At 38.9% G+C, this 20,321-nt stretch overlaps 1 protein-coding gene across 10 annotated transcripts in view; it reads right to left on the bottom strand.

Moving 5' to 3' along the window:
• Positions 1–20,321, bottom strand: part of PPFIA1 (PTPRF interacting protein alpha 1) — a 97,989-nt gene that overhangs the window by 51,152 nt on the left and 26,516 nt on the right. For all 10 annotated transcript variants that reach the window (XM_051967568.1, XM_051967559.1, XM_051967562.1 and 7 more), the window contains exon 3: positions 124–225. In XM_051967568.1, the coding sequence (XP_051823528.1) occupies positions 124–225 (102 nt within the window). The remainder of the gene's footprint in view (positions 1–123; positions 226–20,321) is intronic.

Here is a 20,321-nt window from a genome sequence, read left to right as displayed (position 1 = left end):
GAGGACACCACTTCAGTTCCATGCTAAGCTCTCCCATGGAGGCCAACCACTAGTCTAGCCTTCTCTCAGTCCCTCCGTCTATGGGATGCACTCCATGAGCCCAAGCAGCTGTGACGTACTAACCCGGGTATTGTTTCTCTCTGCTTTTAGCTCGGCAATTTCTTCTTCTCTCTCAAGAAGTTGTTCCCTGCAGACGTTGAGTTCCTTAGTCAGTGCTGCAAACTCCTGGAAAAGGGCAAGTGGAAGGACACTGTGTAAGAAAAAGTAATAAACCAGGGCTTCCTCGATTTCCCAACTTCTCCATTCTGCACAACGGAGTGTTCTCAGAACACTGGGTCTGAGGGCGTCGGTTCCAGCCAATTCTGGGACGTCACAGGAGAACCCAAGCCCACTGTGCTCAGCCTAGAAATGCTTCATATGCTTTTCAGGAACGCATATGCTTATCTAAAGAAGAGGCAGCTGCTCTACTTATAAAAACTCAGGGGCCTGTTCAATTTTCAAGCTGAAATAGGTAAGAGTTTTTAAAGCAATGTTCAGGAATCTGAACTAGGTTCACTTGGGACTCTGACAGGAGGGAAAATGAAGTGAATTAAGACTAGAAGCACGCCAAGCCAACCCATCTGGGCCAGGTGTAGCTCAATAGCTTCATGTGCAGGGTACCAAGTGGTCAAAGGGAGCCTGGGGCTGCTTCCTTGTCCAGAGAAAGATTGAAGGGACTCAGGGGCCCATTTCATATAAAAACCACAACTGAGCACAAGGTAGAAGGAAGACAATGGTGAAGCTGCTCTGTAACACAAGTAACAGACATTACCTGTTTCTTAGCAAAAGCCCAGGAATCCACCATCCACAATCCTGAGGATACTTGGGTGGACAATACAAGAAATGTTCAAAGGATAGCCAATGACAGCCATGAAATGAAAAAGAATTCTGCTAGAACTGTCCACATTCGAGTGTTTTGATGGAATTAACAAATACTGGTGTTGACATCTTTAAAGTTGCTAGCTAATTTTAATTAAAAAGAGTGTTTTCTTGTCAGTTTTTTTAAAAATGTCATTTAAAATGTGAAAAGATGGTGAATCAAGGAAAGCCCAGGAACCCCTGAGTTTGGGGAGGGGTGGAGATGGTTTGTGCCCAAAGTTCTTTCCCAAGTCTATTATTTAAAAATCAGAAGAAAGCTAGTTCCAGTCCCAGTTAAACCAAAAACTATTTAATAACCACAGAAATACTATTGTTTTCAATGAAGAGACAGAGAGAAAAGGATAGAAACACACAGGCAGAGAAAGACAGAAACAGAGAGAGAAAGGGACAGAAAGATAGACAGACATAGAGACACAGAGAGAGAGAGGGAGGGAAAGAAAGAGGGAGGGGGGAGGAAGGGAAAGGGGAGGAAACCCTCCTTCAATATACAGGAAAACAAATGAAAAGGCATTAAATAATAGTAGTAATAACAAAAAGTTTTTACATAGCATTCTGAAATTTTGCAGAGTACTTTCTATATGTTAGCTCTATCATACTGGCTTTTTGTGACCCCACAGCCCATAGTATTTTTAGACATAGATACTAGTGGACAAAGGCAAACAGACTAAGTGACTTACCAAATGTCATATAGTTAACAGATGTCTAAAGCCACATTTGAACTCCGATATTCCTGACTCCAGACCTAATACAACCTCCAATCAACTAATCAAGCATTTATTAACTACCTACTGTCTTTCAGACATTTGACAGTCACCAATATTTTTCAAACACATACAGGAGGAAAAAAATTGTTTTCATAAGTGGCTTAATCCCCCATCTCTTGCTTTAAGATTAGTCCTCTGCATATTTTTTCAAGTTTTGAAAAGACATTTTAATTTCTTGTTTAAAAATACTTTTAAAAATTACTGGTTAGCCTTTTTGTAGTGGCAAAGAACTAGGAATGGAGTGAGTATCCATCAGTTGGGGAATGCCTGAATAAGTTATGGTAAATGAAGGTAATGAAAATATTGTTTTATAAGAAACAATTAGCAGGATGATTTCAGAAAGACCTGGAGAGACTTACATGAACTGATGCTAAATGAAGTGAGCAGAACCAAGAAACATCATCCATAGCAATAACAAGATTATATGATGATCAACCGTGATGGACTTGTTTCTTTTCAACACTTAAAGTCAATTAATTTGGGATAAAAAGTGCCAGCCACATGCAGAGAGAAGACTATGGAGACTGAATGTGAATCAAAGCATTGCATTTTCACATTTTTGTTGTTATTGTCACTTGGCCCTTTTTTTTCTTTCTAATAGTGTTTTTTTCCCCTTTTGATCTGATTTTTTTCCCCTCAGCATGACAAATACAGAAATATGTTTAGAAGAATTGCACATGTTTAGCCTATATCAAATTGCTTACTATATTGGGGAGGGAGGAGGGAGTAAGAGAAGGAGAAAAACACTAGGTTTTGTGAAAGTAGCTGTTTAAAATTATTTTTGCATGTATTTGAAAAAATACCATTAATACAAATTTTTTTAAATGGCTGAGAAACCATTTTAAAACTACACTCAGTGAATTATATACCACAGAAGTGGGAGATCTGCATTCATGAAGGACTTTCAACATCACATTTAAATGAATTTCCATTAAAATGGTGCTTGAGAGTCAGAGGGAAGATAATGCAGTGGGCCAGTTTCCCCTTCATAAAAATCCTCTAAAAAATTTAGAAAATGCATTAAAGCAAAGATTGATGGAGAAATCCAGGAAAAAAGTGAGTGAATCACTTGGGAGATAACCAGGAAGATATGCAGACACTGGAACAGAGCCATCCAGCACCCAAACATATGCCCAAGAAGAAGTCCCAGACTCATCCCAGCATCCTGTTGCAGAGACAGGTACAAACTGGCAACTTTACCACTAATCCCTGATGCAGGATGGATGGAGGAAGAGACCTGTGCAGGAGACCATATATTAAAAAAAAGGAGAAAGTACAGAAGATAGCAGCAATAATAGGATGGTTCAGACCCCAGGAATAGAGTAGGGTCTCATTCCAACATCTATCCCAGCCTGCAGGAATCCCAGATCAAAGGGAAGCCTACAATTCTTCCACTTGAAATCCACAGTGCTTTCCAGAGGGCTGGGACTTCTGAATCCAAGCAGCAGTCTACTCCTGTTCAGACCCAAACCCAGGAAGAAACTTGCAGAACTCAAGCCAGTAGAGCTGCAATTAGACTTTGATTTTCACCACATCACTCAGAAAGCAATGAAAGCTTGTAGGTACCAAGGATACTAAAGATCTTGGAATAAAACACCCTATATTCCAAGAAAGCAACATTAACAGCCCAGACTTTTCCTCAAGAAGTGATGCAGAGCTTAGTCTTAATATCAATTACAAAGTAAACTGAAAAATGAGCAAATAAAAAAAATTTCACTTTTAAGAGCTACTACAATCATTAAGGAAGCTCAATATACCATCCCATAAGAGAATGTTTCCAAAAAAATTCACAGCTTTGAATAAGAAACACAACTTGGGAAAAATTCAATTAGAATTGCTGAAAGAGATGGAGAGCTTAAAAAGAAAGTTTAAAACTGTTTTTATAAATATGAAAGCATCTGAAGAAAAAACAGGTAAAAGAAATCAGAGCAAAAGAAAGAATTTAAAGGGGAATTAACAATTCAGCAAAAATGATATAAAACCATGCATAAGTAAAAAACTCCCTGAAAGTTACAATGGACCCAAATAGAAACCAGTTATTCCATAAGGTAACAACAACAACAACAACAACAACAAAGTGAAAATAAAGTCAAAAGATTGGGAGTGGGCGGGGGGAGTAGAAGAAAACCTAAGATACCTCATAATGAAAACAAGTGGTCTAAAAAATAGATCATACAGAAAAAAATTAAGAATCATAGGACTAGGTGAATGTCATGAACAAAAAAAAAAAAAAGAGCTTCAACATCCTATTTCAAGAAATTTTAAAAACTATTCAAATCTTAGAACTTGGAAAATAGAAATGGAAATAATCTAGCAATTACCTCCTAAAGATTAGGATCACACAGATTTATAAGCCATCAATATAAAGAAGTAGAGAGCTTGGAATACAAGTTTCCAGAAGATAAAGAACATGGGTTTACAGCCAAGCAAAACTGAATATAAGGTTATAGGGAAAGGACTTTTAATAAGAGTACTTCCTAAGCATTTCTGATGAAAAGACCATCACTGCATAGAAATTCTGAAAAACGTACGAGTGGAAAGAAACATGAAATGGTAAACAGGAATAAACAATGATAAGGAATAAAGATACACTGCTTATATCCAAAAATAGACAGAGTATCCCTTCTGAGTCCAACCATCATCAGAGGTTATAGAGGGAATACAAAGTGGCAAGGCCTGGAACTGGTTTTATTGTATTGATGATCTTAAAAATGAAAGAAAGGGGAAAAGAAATACACATGGGGAAGGGGATGGAGAGGGGTGTGTGTGAAATGTAAGAAGTCTATTTCATGAGGAGGGAGTTAGGGAGAGTAGATTGTCAAAAACACACAAAAGCACAGAGTTGGGTGGAGATCAACATTTCACTAAACAGGGAACAGAGAAAAACCGGGAAAAGGAAGGAGGGAGGATTTTGAAGGAACAATTAAGGAAGGGATTAGTATTAAGCAAATAAAAATCTTAGGATGTATAAAAACAGAGCTCTTTGAAACAGCAAAGAATGTAAATCAAATCATAAACTGAGGAATGGGTCAATAAACTATGGTATATAAACATAATGGAATACTTTTGTGCTGATCTCTTACCAACATAATGATCAATCACAATTCCAGAAGACTCCTGATAAAAGTAAAAAATTCAGAGTGCAGAAGGAAACAAGAAAAAAATTTCATCATGGTCAATGCGGAAATTTATTTTGACTGCCTATTCATATTTGTGGTAATTTGTTTTGCAGTTTTGATTTTTTTGCTGTTGTTTTTCTCTTGATATTTTCAGTTAAGGGAAAGGGTTGGATTTTAGCTGATTAAAACATTTTTTTAAAAGATGGTGCTTGAAAAATTTTACTGTAGAAGAATAAAGAGGGAAATGGAGACCTCCAGAAAGGGGGGAGGAAGAGGAAGAAGGGAAGAAAAGGTGAAATGAAACTGTACATAAAACCAAATACAGAAAAAGGATTACTACAGGTCAGACACTTCCCTGTACAAGTCCAGGACAGCTTGGTTGCTGGGGGAATGGGGCTAAGATTTGCAACCAGATTTATGGTACAGGACACTTATAAATCCAATGTTCATAATTCAGCTAGAATTAATAATGTTTTTATTATTAATAGTATATTACTTTTCCAAATAACATGCAAAGATAGTTTTCAAAATTCACCTTTGCAAAACCTCGTATTCCAAATTTTTCCCCCTCTCGTCCCTCTCCTCTCCAAGATAGCAAGCAATCCAATATAGGTTAAACACGTGCAATTCTTCTAACTATATTTCCATGTTTGTATGCCTATTCTTAAAAAAAAAAAAAAAAAAAAAACTAAAGCAAATGATTTAAAAATCAATGATTAAATTATCATAAATTTGTACCAAAGATCAATTTTTTAAAAAGTTTCTGGAGAAATGGGCTTTCTTTCTGGGTCTGCCACTAACTATACTATGGTGACCCTGGTTAAATCACGTCTCTCTGGGCCTCAATTGAATGAAATCCAAATAAATAATAAACAATGAAATAACTTAAAATACCATATGCCTTATGGTTTTAAATGCCCTTACTAAAACGCCATGACTACTTCCCGTAAATTTACTAGAATCTATGAGTGGAATGAAGTTAAGTAAGTTGTTCTGGGAATAAAAGAAAATTAAAAGTATATAATAAGAACCAGGCTGCAAGGGGAGCTTGCTTATGTACTACCAAATGGCTGACTATATTATCATTTTTAAATTGGAGAATTAGCATTACTTATGCAAAGAAGGAGGAGGGGAAGAGACACTGAGATTTTTAGAAACATACAGAGAAGAGAAAAAAATTCAGGACACACAGTCAAGTAGGGATTTTTAAATAATGTGTGGAATTTATTACCTACTTTAAAAGCTCCCAAGAGGTGGCTCAGTTTCATATACAATCCTTGTTCTGCATTTGCTTTTTTGATGCTTAAGTTCAAAATTAAAAACAAATGGAGCAAAACTGAAGTGGATGTTCTTCCCCAACCCCCTACTTGTCATTCTGGTACTGTCTTCTCCTTTGTCAAGTTCGTTAAAGGACATCAATCGGGGGACACCAACTGAGTGCTCCAGCTACCCTGCTAACCCTGTGGTCTCCCTTCTCAGACAGTGACCAGAATAGGTCTGTTCTCCCCCGCCCTCCAAGCCATTTATCTTAAAGCAAGTGACCTGGAACATCTTTTCTACCTGTAACATTCATGGAACATCAGATTTTGATAAGTTTTGCTAAATTTTTTTCTTCTTCCTTTTTGGGTTGGTTTTATTTATTTATTTGGCCTTTCATTATGAGAGATGGCTCCCTTAAATAGAGTAGGAAGGAAATCTAAGTGATACAAAAAACCAAATTTTTCCTAAGGGTCTTTATTTCTGGAAGAAGTCAGTTGTCAGTGAAAGAGCTTTACAATTTTCTTGAAAGCAACTCAAGCCCCTTTGTTCCTCCTGTATAATCCTGGGTCTCCTTATCCTACCTAGCTCTCTCATAACTTAAGCTGCACTATACTAAGCCACTTTACATTTAAGTAACTGCTGGTACTTCACACCTCTTTTAATACTACTCTATATTATAACAAAGCAGCTGAAACAAGGCAGAACAGCAGCTGATGAGGATAGGAATCCCTATTATCAAACCCCTTCCTTCAAGACTTCAAAAATCCAACATTTCCTCCATGTGGATCCTCTTTCTATCAGGGAAGAAGACAGCCCACCTACACCTAAAAAGAGGAATTCAAGAGTCATTTGACCAAAACAATTAAGTCATTAGGTAGCCATCCTGGAATTTGGCTCGGGATGATTGTAGAAACCTTCCAAGCTTGCTCACGCCTGAACAGGAGAGTCTTCAGGAATGCACGATTGCCTCCACAGCAAGAGGATGCACATTTTAGGTGACATCTCCTAACAATTCTTTGGCATAGATTTCTTGTACAAAAATATTATTAAAATGGCATTATGCGATTCAATTATAAATCTGACATTTCCGACATTTCATTTTGCAAAGAGATAGGCCAACCTCATTCAAACCTGAACGGGTTTACAATACAAGCTGATTTTCAGTATCACAAATATATGAAAAAGTCAAGCATCTCAAATTTTAAGTAGAAAATGCCATCTGCCTCTAGAAAAAGAATGATGGAGATTGAACGTAAATCATCAACACATGCTATGTTTACTTCTTTTTTCTGGTTTTTTTTTTTTTTCGTCTCCCCATGTTTTTTCCCTCTTGTTTTGATTTTTCTCTCCCAACATGATTCACAAAGCAATATATATTTTAAAAATAAATACATTTAACTTAATTTTAAGAAAGGAAATAACCCTAAGTAACATTTTTTCAAGAACTAAAGAATCTCTATAAATTACTTTGATAATAGGCATCATTTCAGACTTCTTTGAGGGAAAGCAAGCAAGCCAAATAAGCAGTTGTTATATATTAATAATATATTTTTCTATACTGTCTATACTGTCAAATGCTTTTTTTCTAGTGTCTCATGCCATCTACCCCATGTCTCAGCCAGTCTACCTATCTGATTTATATTTCATAGGTCTTGGATGAATGCTTTAGAGTAAAACCAGAAAAATGTCCATCAAGGCATACATAGTAACAAAAACACTGACTGTGTTTCAGGGAATTTTATAGGATAAACAGAATGTAAGAATGATCATAAGAAACCTTAGAATCAGGAAGAACTGGGTTCAGGTCCTACTTCTGGAACACAGTAGAACCATCCATTACAAATCAGTTTTTGTGGAAGAAGGCTCCACAGTGGGAGATCCCTAGGCCTGACAAAAACCACAAGTCTAGAATCCTCCCTCCTCCCCCAAATATTTTTATTATATAGCATCAGCACTAAAAAAAGGCATTTCATCAATCCCTACCTACTATAAACAAAACTCTGACCTTAAAACACAGGAACATACCAAAAAAAAAAAAAAAACCCTGTCAAGTTACTAGAAGTATGGCTGTGGCAAACAAAAAGTCTAAATGCTTCAATATCTGGATTACCTTTTATCTTTATGTGTGAAATTTTCTAAATGTTTGCTGCTCTTAAATACTTATCCAGTTTATGGAGCACTTCTTATAACAAAACAAAAAAACAGCCCAAGAGAGTATCTTGGGATATGTGACTAGCTCTAAGGAAAATGCCTTTTGAATTTAAAATTAGTTGCTAACTCTGAGGTACCACTTCACACCTCTCAGATTGGCTAAGATGACAGGAAAAGATGATGATAAATGTTGGAGGGGATGTGAGAAAACTGGCACACTAATACAGTGTTGGTGGAATTGTTAAATGATCCAACCATTCTGAAGAACAATTTGGAAATTTGCCCCAAGGGCTCTCAAACTGTGCTTATCCTTTGTTACAGCAATCTCATTACTGGGTCTGTATCCCAGAGAAATAGTAAAAAGGGAAAAGGACCCATATGGGTAAAAATGTCTTTAGCGGCTCTTTTTGTAGTGCAAGAAACTGGAAATTGAGTCGATGCCCCTCAGATGGAATAAGTTTTATGAAAGTAATGGAATATTATTATAATATTGATTCTTCTCAACAAGGAGATCATTTCAAGGCAATTCCAGCAGAGATGGGCTGGAAAATGCCATGCATAACTAGAGAGAAAACTACGATGACTGAATATGTATCAAATCATAGAATTTTCACCTTTTTTTGTTTGTTTGCTTGTCTTTCTTTGTGGTTTTTTCCTCCCCTTTTGTCTTTTTCTTGCACAACATGACAAATATGGAAATATGTTTAAAAGGACTACACATATTTAACTTCCATCTGATTGCTTGTATGTTGGGGAGAGGTAAGGGAGAAAACACAGTTTTACAAAAGTGAATATTGAAAACTGTGTATTTGAAAAAATAAAATACTATTAAAATCAGTTGATAAATACTGCTTAAAAACACACTCCATCCAATAAACAAAAAAGACAATAGAAAGAAAACAGGTCAATCTGAAGAAACATGAAATTGGCCATTCCCAAGGCTAAGATTTCCGAGGCTCTGGGATGCGACTCTGACAAGAGCCAAGGAGCTTTTGAAAACATGTATTTGTCCATCTGTGAATAAAATTCCCAGTGTTCTCCATCTCATCATAGCACAAATGTTGGTGTTTTACCTTAGCCAGATTTAAAATCTGTAAGCCAGCAACACACAGGATATAACAAAATGAAGTTATCTTCATGAAATTTATCAGAAGCAACTTAAGATTCAAAATGTTTCATCAAACAGAATGATTACAATAATAATAATAAATAAAAAGCCTATTGCTAGAAGCAATGAATTCTTATTTCAAATTGTAACTCAGTTATAAAGCTAATTATTCCTACAGGGTTTTCTCCAAAAAAAAAGTCAAGTGCAGGGTGACTCAAGTTTTATTTCAGGAAATGATTCTTCATACAGGTTTGACAATTTCTAAGTTCCTAATTTCTTGGCAGAAACATTTAACCATGGGTTCCTCATTAAAAATGATGGCTGTGACATTTTGCTTTGAGCCATATGAGACAGATACAAAAACAACATATTTCCAAACTTGTTAGCTCTTTTCCATTTCTAGTCACTCACAGCCCTATTCTGGGAGTCAGTACCCTGAGTCTAAGGGGAAACCATGATCATGAAGTATCTTTTGCCCTTATTGCATTCACATGGCCAAAGTGCTTCCTTTTTATCTTCTCGTTTGTCTTGTCTTTGGAAGCTGGTTTCCAACCTCCAAATCAGCTTCTCTCATCTTAGCAGTATCTGGAAGCTCCTCTCCCTTGAACACCTAAGTACTCCTAAGACATTCTCAAACTGAAACATTCCACTAATTCTTTCCAATGGCCTTTTCAATTTGCAATTTTCCTTAACAATTAAAGTACCTCCATCCCACCAAATCTTTCCCAGCCCAGGCTGTTATTATTATTTTTTTTAATTTCAGTGGTATTTTATTTTTCCAATTACATGAAGAGATAATTTTCAACATCTATTTTTGTAAGATTTTTAGTTCTAATTTTTTTTTCTTCCTACCTCCTTTATCTCCCTCCTCTCAAGACAGCAAACAATCTTATACTAGGTTATGTATTTACAATAATCTTAAACATATTAATCTTGTAGTGAAAGAAAAATCAAAACAAAAGGGAAAAATTACAAGAAAGAAGCAAAGAAAAAAATAGGAAAATGGTACACTTCAATCTGCACTCAGTCTCTTTAGTTCTTTCTCGGTATGTGGATGGCATTTTCTATCCCAAGTCTATTGGAAAATTGTCTTGGATCACTGCGCTGCTGAGAAGAGCCAAGTCTATCATATCTGAACATCGCATAATCTTGCGGTTGCTGTGTATAATGTTGTCTTGGGCGTGCTCACTTCACTCAGCATTAGTTCATGTATGTTTTTCCAAGCTTTTCTGAAATCAAGCTGCTCAATAACATTCTATTACCTTTATATACCATAACTTATTTAGCCATTTCCCAACTAAGGAGCATTCATTCAGTTTCCTATTCCTTATATCACAAAAAGAGTTGCTACAAACATTTTGTACACATGGGTCCTTTCCTCTCTTTTATACTCTCTTTGGAATATAAACCCAGTAGTGACATATTGGATCTAAGGGTATACAGTTTTATACCAAACTGCCATTTTTAAAACCCTGTTATCATTCTCCCACTGATTACTTCCTTGGTCCCATTCCCCTCAACCCAGCTGCCCCATAGCTAACATCACACTCTAAAGCTACCCAAATCTTCCACTCTGTTCTCTCTACAATACCTTTTCCATAGATAATAAACTAGTTTTTTTCTCAACATTTTTCCTTTTCACTCCCTCCATTTTCTTCTAATGACTGTGAGGCTGGCTCCCTTCTGATGACACAGATTTCCTGGCTACCTTTCCAGAAATGACTACATTTTCATTCTTTACTCCTCCTGTTGAGAGGTGGAACTGAATCTCCTTGCTCTCTACTGCCATTTCCAGGTTTCCCCTCTATCACTATCATTCAGGAACCTCTATGAGTTCTTTACAATTTCTTTAATCTGTATTTCTCATCCAATCAGGACTGGTAGCTGCTTCAGTTATCCAGAATACTCACTCCCCAGCTCACAGTGTTTCTCTTTTCCTCATTTCCAGCTACAATTCCTACTAAGAAAATTCTCTTCCAACAACAACATAACTTTCCAATTCCTCAACTTGCTCAGTAATTGCCTGGGATCTACTCTTCCACTCCATCACAACCATATCCAGAGATGGTTCTATTCACGATCTCACCATCCCCGATAAGCTCTTTTACTGACTCCAAGTTTACCCTGGAAGCACAGGTCTGCACCATTTCTAACATTCTACCAGTATTGTATATGGCAGCAAGACATAGAATGCAGTTAGAAGACAAAGAACTAAACGTGAATGTTACACAGGAAAATAAAGAGACCCACAGGCTGCTGTGAGTGGGTTACACATAGAAGCAATAAAAAATTCTGAAGGAATAATAAATATTACCAAGAAACTGTGTAATATAAAAGGGGGCTGGGCAGCCAAAGGGTTCCAATGATCCCCTCGAAATGTAAAGAAACAGTAAGGAAGGCCTCCGGGACATCAGGCAGCTTTATTTGGGCTAGCCTTTGAAAAGGACATGATGCAGGACAGGTCTGGATGGGACCCCCAGACTGATGATCCTAGAACCACGCGCGATCTAAATGAAACAGCCAGTTGGAGGGAATCCAATAGACAGGTGGTGATGAGGAACTAAATTTGGGCCAACAACTAGAATGAAAGCTCTCTGCATAGTTTAAAAATGAGAAGTATATGCCTACCCATTCCAATTGCTGGCAAGTCTCTCCAAGTGGGTGATGCTACAGGAAGCTGGAATCCACACTGACAAGGGGGAGAAAAGAAGCCTACGAACAACTTTTACAGCCCAAAGTGATTTAATAAAGGATGTTCTTTACAGCCAACTGGCGGTGGGGATGAGATGCCACAGACACTCAGGCCTGTAACTACATGGCTTGGGGAGGGGGAGGGAGGAAGAGGAAAGAAGGGGGCTGTATTACTTATTAGTACTACAGCTGTGTGAGGTATGGCTGCTCCAGAGATGGCTTCCCAGCTTTCTCCTTGTGCCCAAGTCCCACCTCTGACAGATACTAGAGAAGTTCTCTTCTGTATAGGGGTTCCTATAAACCCTTTTATAGGAGTCTCCTATAAAAATGATAGGAGAATAAGGTGGTATCTGCTTCCTCTACTTCAAGATTGACAGTTCGGAGTCATTGAAAGCAGTGTCCAAACTGGATTTCCTCTTAGTTTCTGCCAGGTGAGCTAAAAAGGGAACATAACGAACAAAAACCAGGGCACTCTTTGGGCCCATGCAGACACTTAGCTATAAAATTATAATTTGGGAAAATAAGAAAGAAGGAGAAACAATTCAGACTTGGATAATACAAGCCAAACTGATCTGGGCATAAATCTTTTCCAGGAATTTGAATGGCGATAGGTTGGGGAGGGGAGGAAGGGAGGGAGAGATTAGGTGAAGGAGAAGGAAGACCCTACAGTGTTTACAAAAATGCTCATGATTGTTCTTTCAGTTTCTAAATGTGAAATCCACCTGTTACCTGTTTTGTACTCCTGGAACTAATTTTTTTTTTACATTTTTAAGTACATTAAAATTATTTTAAAATATTTTTTAAAAATTCTTAAATTAAGAGAAGTTCAAAAATAGGTAACCCCGAGGTTAGTTTTCTGACTTCTGATACAGGAGAACTGAATTAAATTCCAATATATAATAACCCTAACAAGAACAGAAAATAAAAACATATTCCCTTCCTTCCTGGCATTAGCAATTCTGCTACCATATATATAATTCCTGGACTGAACCTAAGGAAATGTGAGAAGTAGAGAAGGGAAGAATGATGAAAAGGAAATTATTAATGTAGTGATGTAAAAATGTGTGTATGCAGATTTTTTCCTAACAAGTAATAAACTCATTTACATTCCTTAAAGTTAGGAAAGAGAATACTTGGAGTGGGCGAAGAATCAAATACAACATAATAAGAAAGGGTCATCAAAGCCACCTGAAGTCAGTGGAAAAGAATCCCTGGATGCCCGGCTGTGTGATGGGCTCTCCAAGGTGGATTAGGGCCAAATTGGGAAAGAACCCACCACAAAGGGCCCCAGACACCTGACAGGGCAGCATCAGCTCTGGAGATACAAAGGACATCATCCCTACTCCCAAGGACATGGAAATATACAAATCTAAGCACATACAGAACAAATATAAATAAAATAATTACAAATAAACACTAGAGAACTGAATACAAAGTAGTCTAGGAGGGAAGCACTGGCCGTTAGAGGAGTCAGAAAGTGAGCTGTGGCTTCTAAGGAAGCAAGAGCCTCCCTGGGAAGGAGAGGGGCTGCATTCCAGCCATAGAGAAGGCCTCAAAGGTCATGGCTGAGGCCCCTCTAGCTCGATCTCCGAGTGTGCAAAGAAAGAAGAAGACAATTAAAGGGGAGGTGGTATGCTGTGTGTGTGAGGGGAGCAGCTGTGTGAAAGGCTGGGAATTTAAACAAAACAAAAGACATAAGAAAAGAGAGAAGTTTACATCTGATCCCAGAAGATCACAAAGCACTGGAGGGCCCCGGTCAGCGGATACTAAAGGAAATTCTTTTGGGAATAGTTTAAAGGAAGGAATTGGGCCAGGGATGCTAATTAGAAAGTTTCTGCAATAATCCAGGGATCGTGATGAAGGCTGGGACCAAGCGGCTGATTCTGGGGGGAGAATGAATATTGAGCAAGTCATGGAGTCCAAGAGACAAGATGTGGCTACTTAATGTCTACATGGGGCAAAAAAGAATAAGGAGGCAAGAAAAACACAAGAACCATGGAGCTAATTCTGATAGAAGTACAGGAATTTGGGAAAACGGTGGTTTGGGGACAAAATGAGTCAGATTTTGAGCATGAAAACTTTGAATTATCTCTGCACTTTCAAACAAATTAGAATTAAAAGTCCTGATTTACAAGAGAATAAGCACAAAGTCAATTCTATATTAAAGTTCTTTAGAAGAAAATGATAGTATTGGTGATAACTACTGATAATGGGTAACGAGGGAACCAAGAACTTATATTGTGCTTATAACTTGCACAAAATATGAGTATGTGCTTTTAGCAACACTCATACTGAAAGAATGATTAAATATTAATACCTTTTCCAACTGAAAACCTTTTATTCACACATCTATACACACGCCAAGAAAATATTTACTGGGAAGCAAATAGCACCTATTCCAACTGGCCCAGGCCTGAAAGCAACTCCAAAGATCAGTTCTAAAACATGACCATTCAAAAGTTGTTTTAAAAAAGCTCCAACGAGTCCTCCTCAATGGCCCCCACATGGCATGGCTATGTACCGGTCCTTGAAGGCAATCTAAGGGGTATCAAAAGCTCCGGTTTGAAGCACACTGCAGGGGAGAACAATGTTTGTGAGGAGCAGCCTCCCTAAATATTAAGAGCCCCTTTCCTAGTAAGCTCATCATTTAATGATGTTTTCCACAGACTACAATACATGAAACAAAAATACAAGAGGGCTTGTCTCCTGAGTAGGCTCCTGCTGTCCTGAAGCAGTGGCAGTAGGAGAGGGGTCAGGAATTACATCTATGCTGAGGGAACCATGGGTAATTATCCATGGGAAGTCCTTTCCAGGCACCAGATTGGCCACGCTGCTTGAAGAACTGAAGCCAACCCTCTTGCCCTTCTTGCATTCCCCCCGACTCCTCTGCAGACCCTGTGGACCACTCTGCTCTCTGCATTGTGTGGACACCTCACTCTCTCCCCTGGTTCTCCTTCTCTCTCTTAGTGTTCCTTCTCTGTCTTTTGCTGGAGCCTCCCTCACATTAAGCCTCTCTGTCCCAAGTCTGGCTCTCTTCAGCCTCCATGGATTTAAGCATCATTTGTGCTGATGATGTTCAAATCTATCTTTTCTATCCACCTCCCAATCTCACATTTCCACTGCTCTTAGCTGCTTCTCTACACATAGCCCCTCCTCTTCCCAATTGGAATATCAATAACAGCTACATTTATGGAGCCCTTCCTATGTGCCAGGCTCGGTGCAATATTCTTTGATCCTCACAGCCCTAGAAAGTGCTATCATCCTCATTTTCCAGATTAGGAAACCGAAGCAAAGCAGAAGTCAGCAAGTAAGTGTCTGTGGCCAGAGTCTAAGTTCTTTGCTCATTTGTATCTCTCTAAGACTATGCACAATGTATACCATAAAACAAGTATTCTGTCCATTTATTTAAAAGAAAGGAAGAACAGCGATGGAAATAAACTGACTTTGTCTCTTTGACAAGAGACACAATTGAGCCATGTCATCTATAAGGCAATTAAGGATGAAACTGAAAAGAGGACAATAAGCAGCCAAAAAGATGGAAACAATCTGTAAAAATGATTCTTTTCTCCAACAAGGATAGAAGAACCACCACTCTTCATCAATCATCATTTCTCTTAGTTACCAAGAACCACACCAAGCACAAAGGCTAGGCAGTTCTGTGGATAGAATACTGGGCCTGGAGGCAGAAAGACTCATCCTCCTAAGTTCAAATCAGATGCTTCCATGTGACCCTGGGCCAGTAACTTCACCCAGTCTACCGCTGCTTCATCTGTAAAATGACCTGGAGAAGGACAGAGCAATCCACTCCAGAATCTTTGCCAAGAAAACCCCAAATGGGGTCTCAAAGAGTCGAACGTGACAGAACAAGCAGAATACAAAGACAGGCAAAAACTCACTATCTGCTGCTCCAAGAACTCCCATTCTAATGAGGAAGACAATATGACAAAACAAAAAAAAGTACACATGAGAGCTAAATCAAACAAATGAAAGGTAATCCGGGAGACTAAAGGGAACAAAGAGCAGGCCTCCCCCCCATCAGAGGGGGGACTGGAGCGGAGTCTTAAAGGTCACAGGCTGCAGGAGGGAGGAAACACCATTAAAATGCACTGACTTGTTTCTGTTGTTTTTTCCCCCAAACACAGTTTTAGAACAGATTCCTGACCTGGGGTTTGTGAACATCAAAACAAAACATTTGGACAGCTATATTTCAATATGATGTTTCCTTTAGAGCTATGTATTTTACTTTATGCCTTTAAAAATACTGTTTTCAGAGATCTATGAAACAAAAAAAGGTTCTTAGAGATCTAAGCAATCAAGTGACTAGTGCACAGTCACAGAGCTAAGTATATGTCAGAGAGGGTTCCCTATCCAGCAGCCACAAATCCTCTCATGTATCTCATTATAAATTAACAACCTGGTGAAAGATCTGGCTCCTGGGATCCATAAAATGATCCAAAACTATTACAAAGAACTCATGATGAACAAAAATGCTACCTCCCTCCAGAGAGAACTGCTGAACTGAGTATAAACTGAAGTACAATTTTCTCACTTTTTTTCCTTTTTCCTGCCTTTTTTCTTTTTTAATATGGCTAAAATGGAACTGTTTTGTAAGACTTCATATGTATAACTGATATCACACCGCCTGCCTTCTCAGTGGGGAGGCAAGGAGGGAAAAAGAATCTCAAAATTAAAAAAATAAAATAAAAGAATACAGTTAGAGAATAAATAAGCTGGCGTTACAGTTTATTGACTTATCTTCTTATAACCCTGGTTATTGTAAATCACTCTTCCAAACCTAAATATTTCTAGGACAATTTTAAAAACAGAATATCTGAAAATGCAAAGTTGAAAAGCATCATCTTGGACTAAGGTTACCAACATGATTCTACTAACATGAGGCTTCTTAGCCTGCACAGGCAGGCATCCACTATTCTAATAATAACATCTTGATTATTTTAAGACAAGAATTCAAAGCCCAGTGCAACCACTGAAAAGAGAAGCATAAAATATACTAATAGAGTGGAAATAGAAGAAAATATATAAGATGTATTGGAGGGTCCTAACTCTCATGTAGAGAAAACAGTTCTTTGCTACGTAAATAACCTCATTACCGTAGCAATTCATTTACTCTTTTCTCACAGCATTCATTGAAATCAAGGGTGAGTGAATTCTATGACATAGCCTAAAAAATAAATAAAATCATTTGTGGCTGTAGCTGCTGATGGGTTTTTTAAATGTAAATTTGCTTGATTTTCATTTTATTTGATTGTAAGTAAGCCCTGAAGATCTGTGGTACCAGGCAATTTAAAGGTCTATCAATCTATTGTGATTGTTACTAATAAACAATTTCACCAGAACATTGCTGTGATATATGTAGAAAGCCTGTAGGTAGTTTAGCGGACTTAAAGCAGATGCATTATCAGCTCCAATCCATCCCATTTAAGGATGACTCTCCAGCAATCAATTTAGCTTCTTAAACAGTCCCCTAATAAGCAATTCCAACTTGGTCAGTACATTCAGAAGAGAAGGAGGAAGAAAAACAAGCATGAGGCCCCTTTAGCAAATCAGAAGATTGTCTAGGGAATGTCCTGGCCCACAAAGAGAGTGGGACGGCTCTTAAACACTGTTTGCCAGGGATTTTCAGGTCAAGAGAAGAGGTTTTAAGAAATGATTATAGTACTGAATCTGATTCAAGAAAACCAGGACTCATTCTGGAGAGTAACTGGAATTATGGGAACCGAGTACATGAAGTGCCAGTGCCCTCTGAACCAGATGTTCAAGGGCTATGCATCTGCCACAGAAAGGGGCAACAATGTGAAAATAACTAGACATGGCAAGATTACGATCCCACATATAGAAAATAATCTCAGGGCTAAGGCAGGGGCTGTCTGAGGATGAAAGAGACTGAGAAGCCCCCCTGTAAGGCAGGATTGGAGTTAAGTCGGGAATAAGGGGCATTCTAAGGATGGGGGACAGACAATGAAAAAGGAGCACCATTTATAAAGAACAGAAAGCAGCCCAGAGCCATGGGATCATACAGTAAGAGGAGAAGAACAAAGCATAAGAAGATCAGAAGAGTTAGGGAGAGTCCATGAAGGACTTTAAATGACAAATGGAGGATTTCATTCTGGAAGAAACAGAAGAACTGGAGTTCATTTAGTACTAGGGAGTGACAGAATTGGCCCATGCATTGGTGGCTAAATGGAGAAGGGACAGGAGTGGGGGCAGACGACTCCCTGCCCTCGGCCAACTACACCAACAATCCAGGGTGAGTTGAGTAGGGCCTGCTCCAAAGCAGGCAGTGTCAGCGATGCTGCCAAGGCAGGAAAAACCTGCCAAAAATGGAACAGTATCAAAGATGCACAGAGTGGAATTTGCCTGGGCCAAGACATGGGGTCCACAGCTTCCTCTGAAAGGAGGAAGAGACAGCAAAACAAGACGAGGAGGAGGAGGAAGAAGGAGCTGTTGAGTTTCAGGTGAGAAGCTAGGGAGGGGAACAAGGAGGAGGGTGAACTAGAGCAAGTAAGATAGCTTTGCCCAGAGAAAGCCCGTTACGATGATGTCACATAATCTGCAGAGGAACCAATCAGCAGCATATGACGAGGACTAAAGGCAGGGGATGGTGGGAACAATCCAAGCCTGGGGTCAGAAAGGATGAGGGGGAGAGAATCCAAGCTTTCAGTTGAAATGAGTCACAGAGGTCTGGACAGAGACAGGATGATACAAACAGACAGAGGTGATGGCAAGGAATAAAAAGAAGAACAGGATGAGCTTAGGAAGAATGGTCAAAGATGATCAAATAAAGGAATTTCAGAGTTCATGAGAACCTTGGAGGGCTACACCAAAGTCATGGGTACAGGCATCCTCGGGTGCCTGAGGTGGGATGGAGGAGAGGACCCTTGAGACAGTGGATGAGAAGGTTGAATGCATAATCAATTGGGATGGAAGCTCGAACACAGATGGAAAGCCTGGAAATGGCGGTGGGGAGCATAGCGCGCTGGCCTGGACCACAGCCAGTGGGCAGCAGGCAGGAGGGGAAGTATGGCCAGGGGAGGGCCAGGGTTCAAGAGCAAGAAAGCCAAGGAAGGAGTGAGAGAGGAAAAGATTCAAGATAAAGGCAAGGGTTTAACCTTGTAGCACTGTAGAAGGAGAGGTCAGACCTTTAGTCAGACAGTCAGTAAACATTTATTAAGCACCTATTACATGCCAGGTACTCAGCTAAGCAGTAAAGACTCAAAGAAAGATGAAAGACATTCCTGCTCTCAAGGAGTTCAACGGGGGGCAAAGTACATAAAAACATATATGTACAAACAAGCTATTATACAAGAAAAAGTGGAAGTAATCCACAGAGGGATTAAGAGGTATAAACAAAGGCTAAAACTTGAAGGAAGCCAAGGAAGCTGAGGAGGCAGAGCATTCCAGGCACAAGGAGAGCCAGTGAAAATGTCTAAACCAAAACGGAGCACCTTCCTAAGGGAAGCAGCCAGGAGGCCCCATGTCACTGGATTGGGAGGGAGAGAGAAGGAAAAGGAGGCTGAGGCAAAGGCAAGTCAGAAAGTTTGCTATGAGGAATGGTTCTCTGGGAAGAGGGGAGGGACATTTCTAGTAGGAAATGGAAAGAATATAAAAATAATAAACTGCTTGCATTTTTGTTTTTCCTCCCAGGTTATTTCTACCTTCTGAATCCAATTCTCCCTGTGCAACAAGAGAACTGTTCGGTTCTGCACACATATGTTGTATCTAGGATATACTGTAACCTATTCAACATGTAAAGGACTGCTTGCCATCTGGGGGAGGGGAAAAATCAGAACAGAAGTGAGTGCAAGGGATAATGCTGTAAAAAATTACCCTGGCATGGGTTCTGTCAATAAAAAATTATTAAAAAAAAAAGAATATAAAAATAAAAATCAATACTCTTTTAAAGGACCTGGGTTAAAATATTCCTTCAAGGGCAGACTACTTAAATTTTCCTGATTTTCATCTCTAAAATGAGGGATCTATTGCAGAAGGCTATCAGGCTCAATAGAGAAGAGTCTCTATAAACCCGTGTGACTTGTTATTTTCTTTGTGCAGTAAATGCCCATCACAAAAATCCCCTCTATGAGTAACAGAAGACTTGGGGAGGGACCTGGTTCACTAAGGCGAGTCACTGAGAAGCAGGGCAAACAGTAATGGGAGTCAGAAGGACTGGTATGCAGCCCATATACCAAAGGAATCCCTACTCTGGTCGGAGGATTCTGGGAAGATGGCAGCAAGTTGGTAAATTTCAAGCTCTCCCAATTTCCTCCACAAATAAAACAAATTTGCACC

The sequence above is a fragment of the Antechinus flavipes genome, chromosome 6, assembly GCF_016432865.1.
Source record: "Antechinus flavipes isolate AdamAnt ecotype Samford, QLD, Australia chromosome 6, AdamAnt_v2, whole genome shotgun sequence".
NCBI lineage: Eukaryota > Metazoa > Chordata > Mammalia > Dasyuromorphia > Dasyuridae > Antechinus > Antechinus flavipes.
Note: the sequence above shows the minus strand (reverse complement) of the source record. Positions and strands in the feature narration are given on the sequence as shown.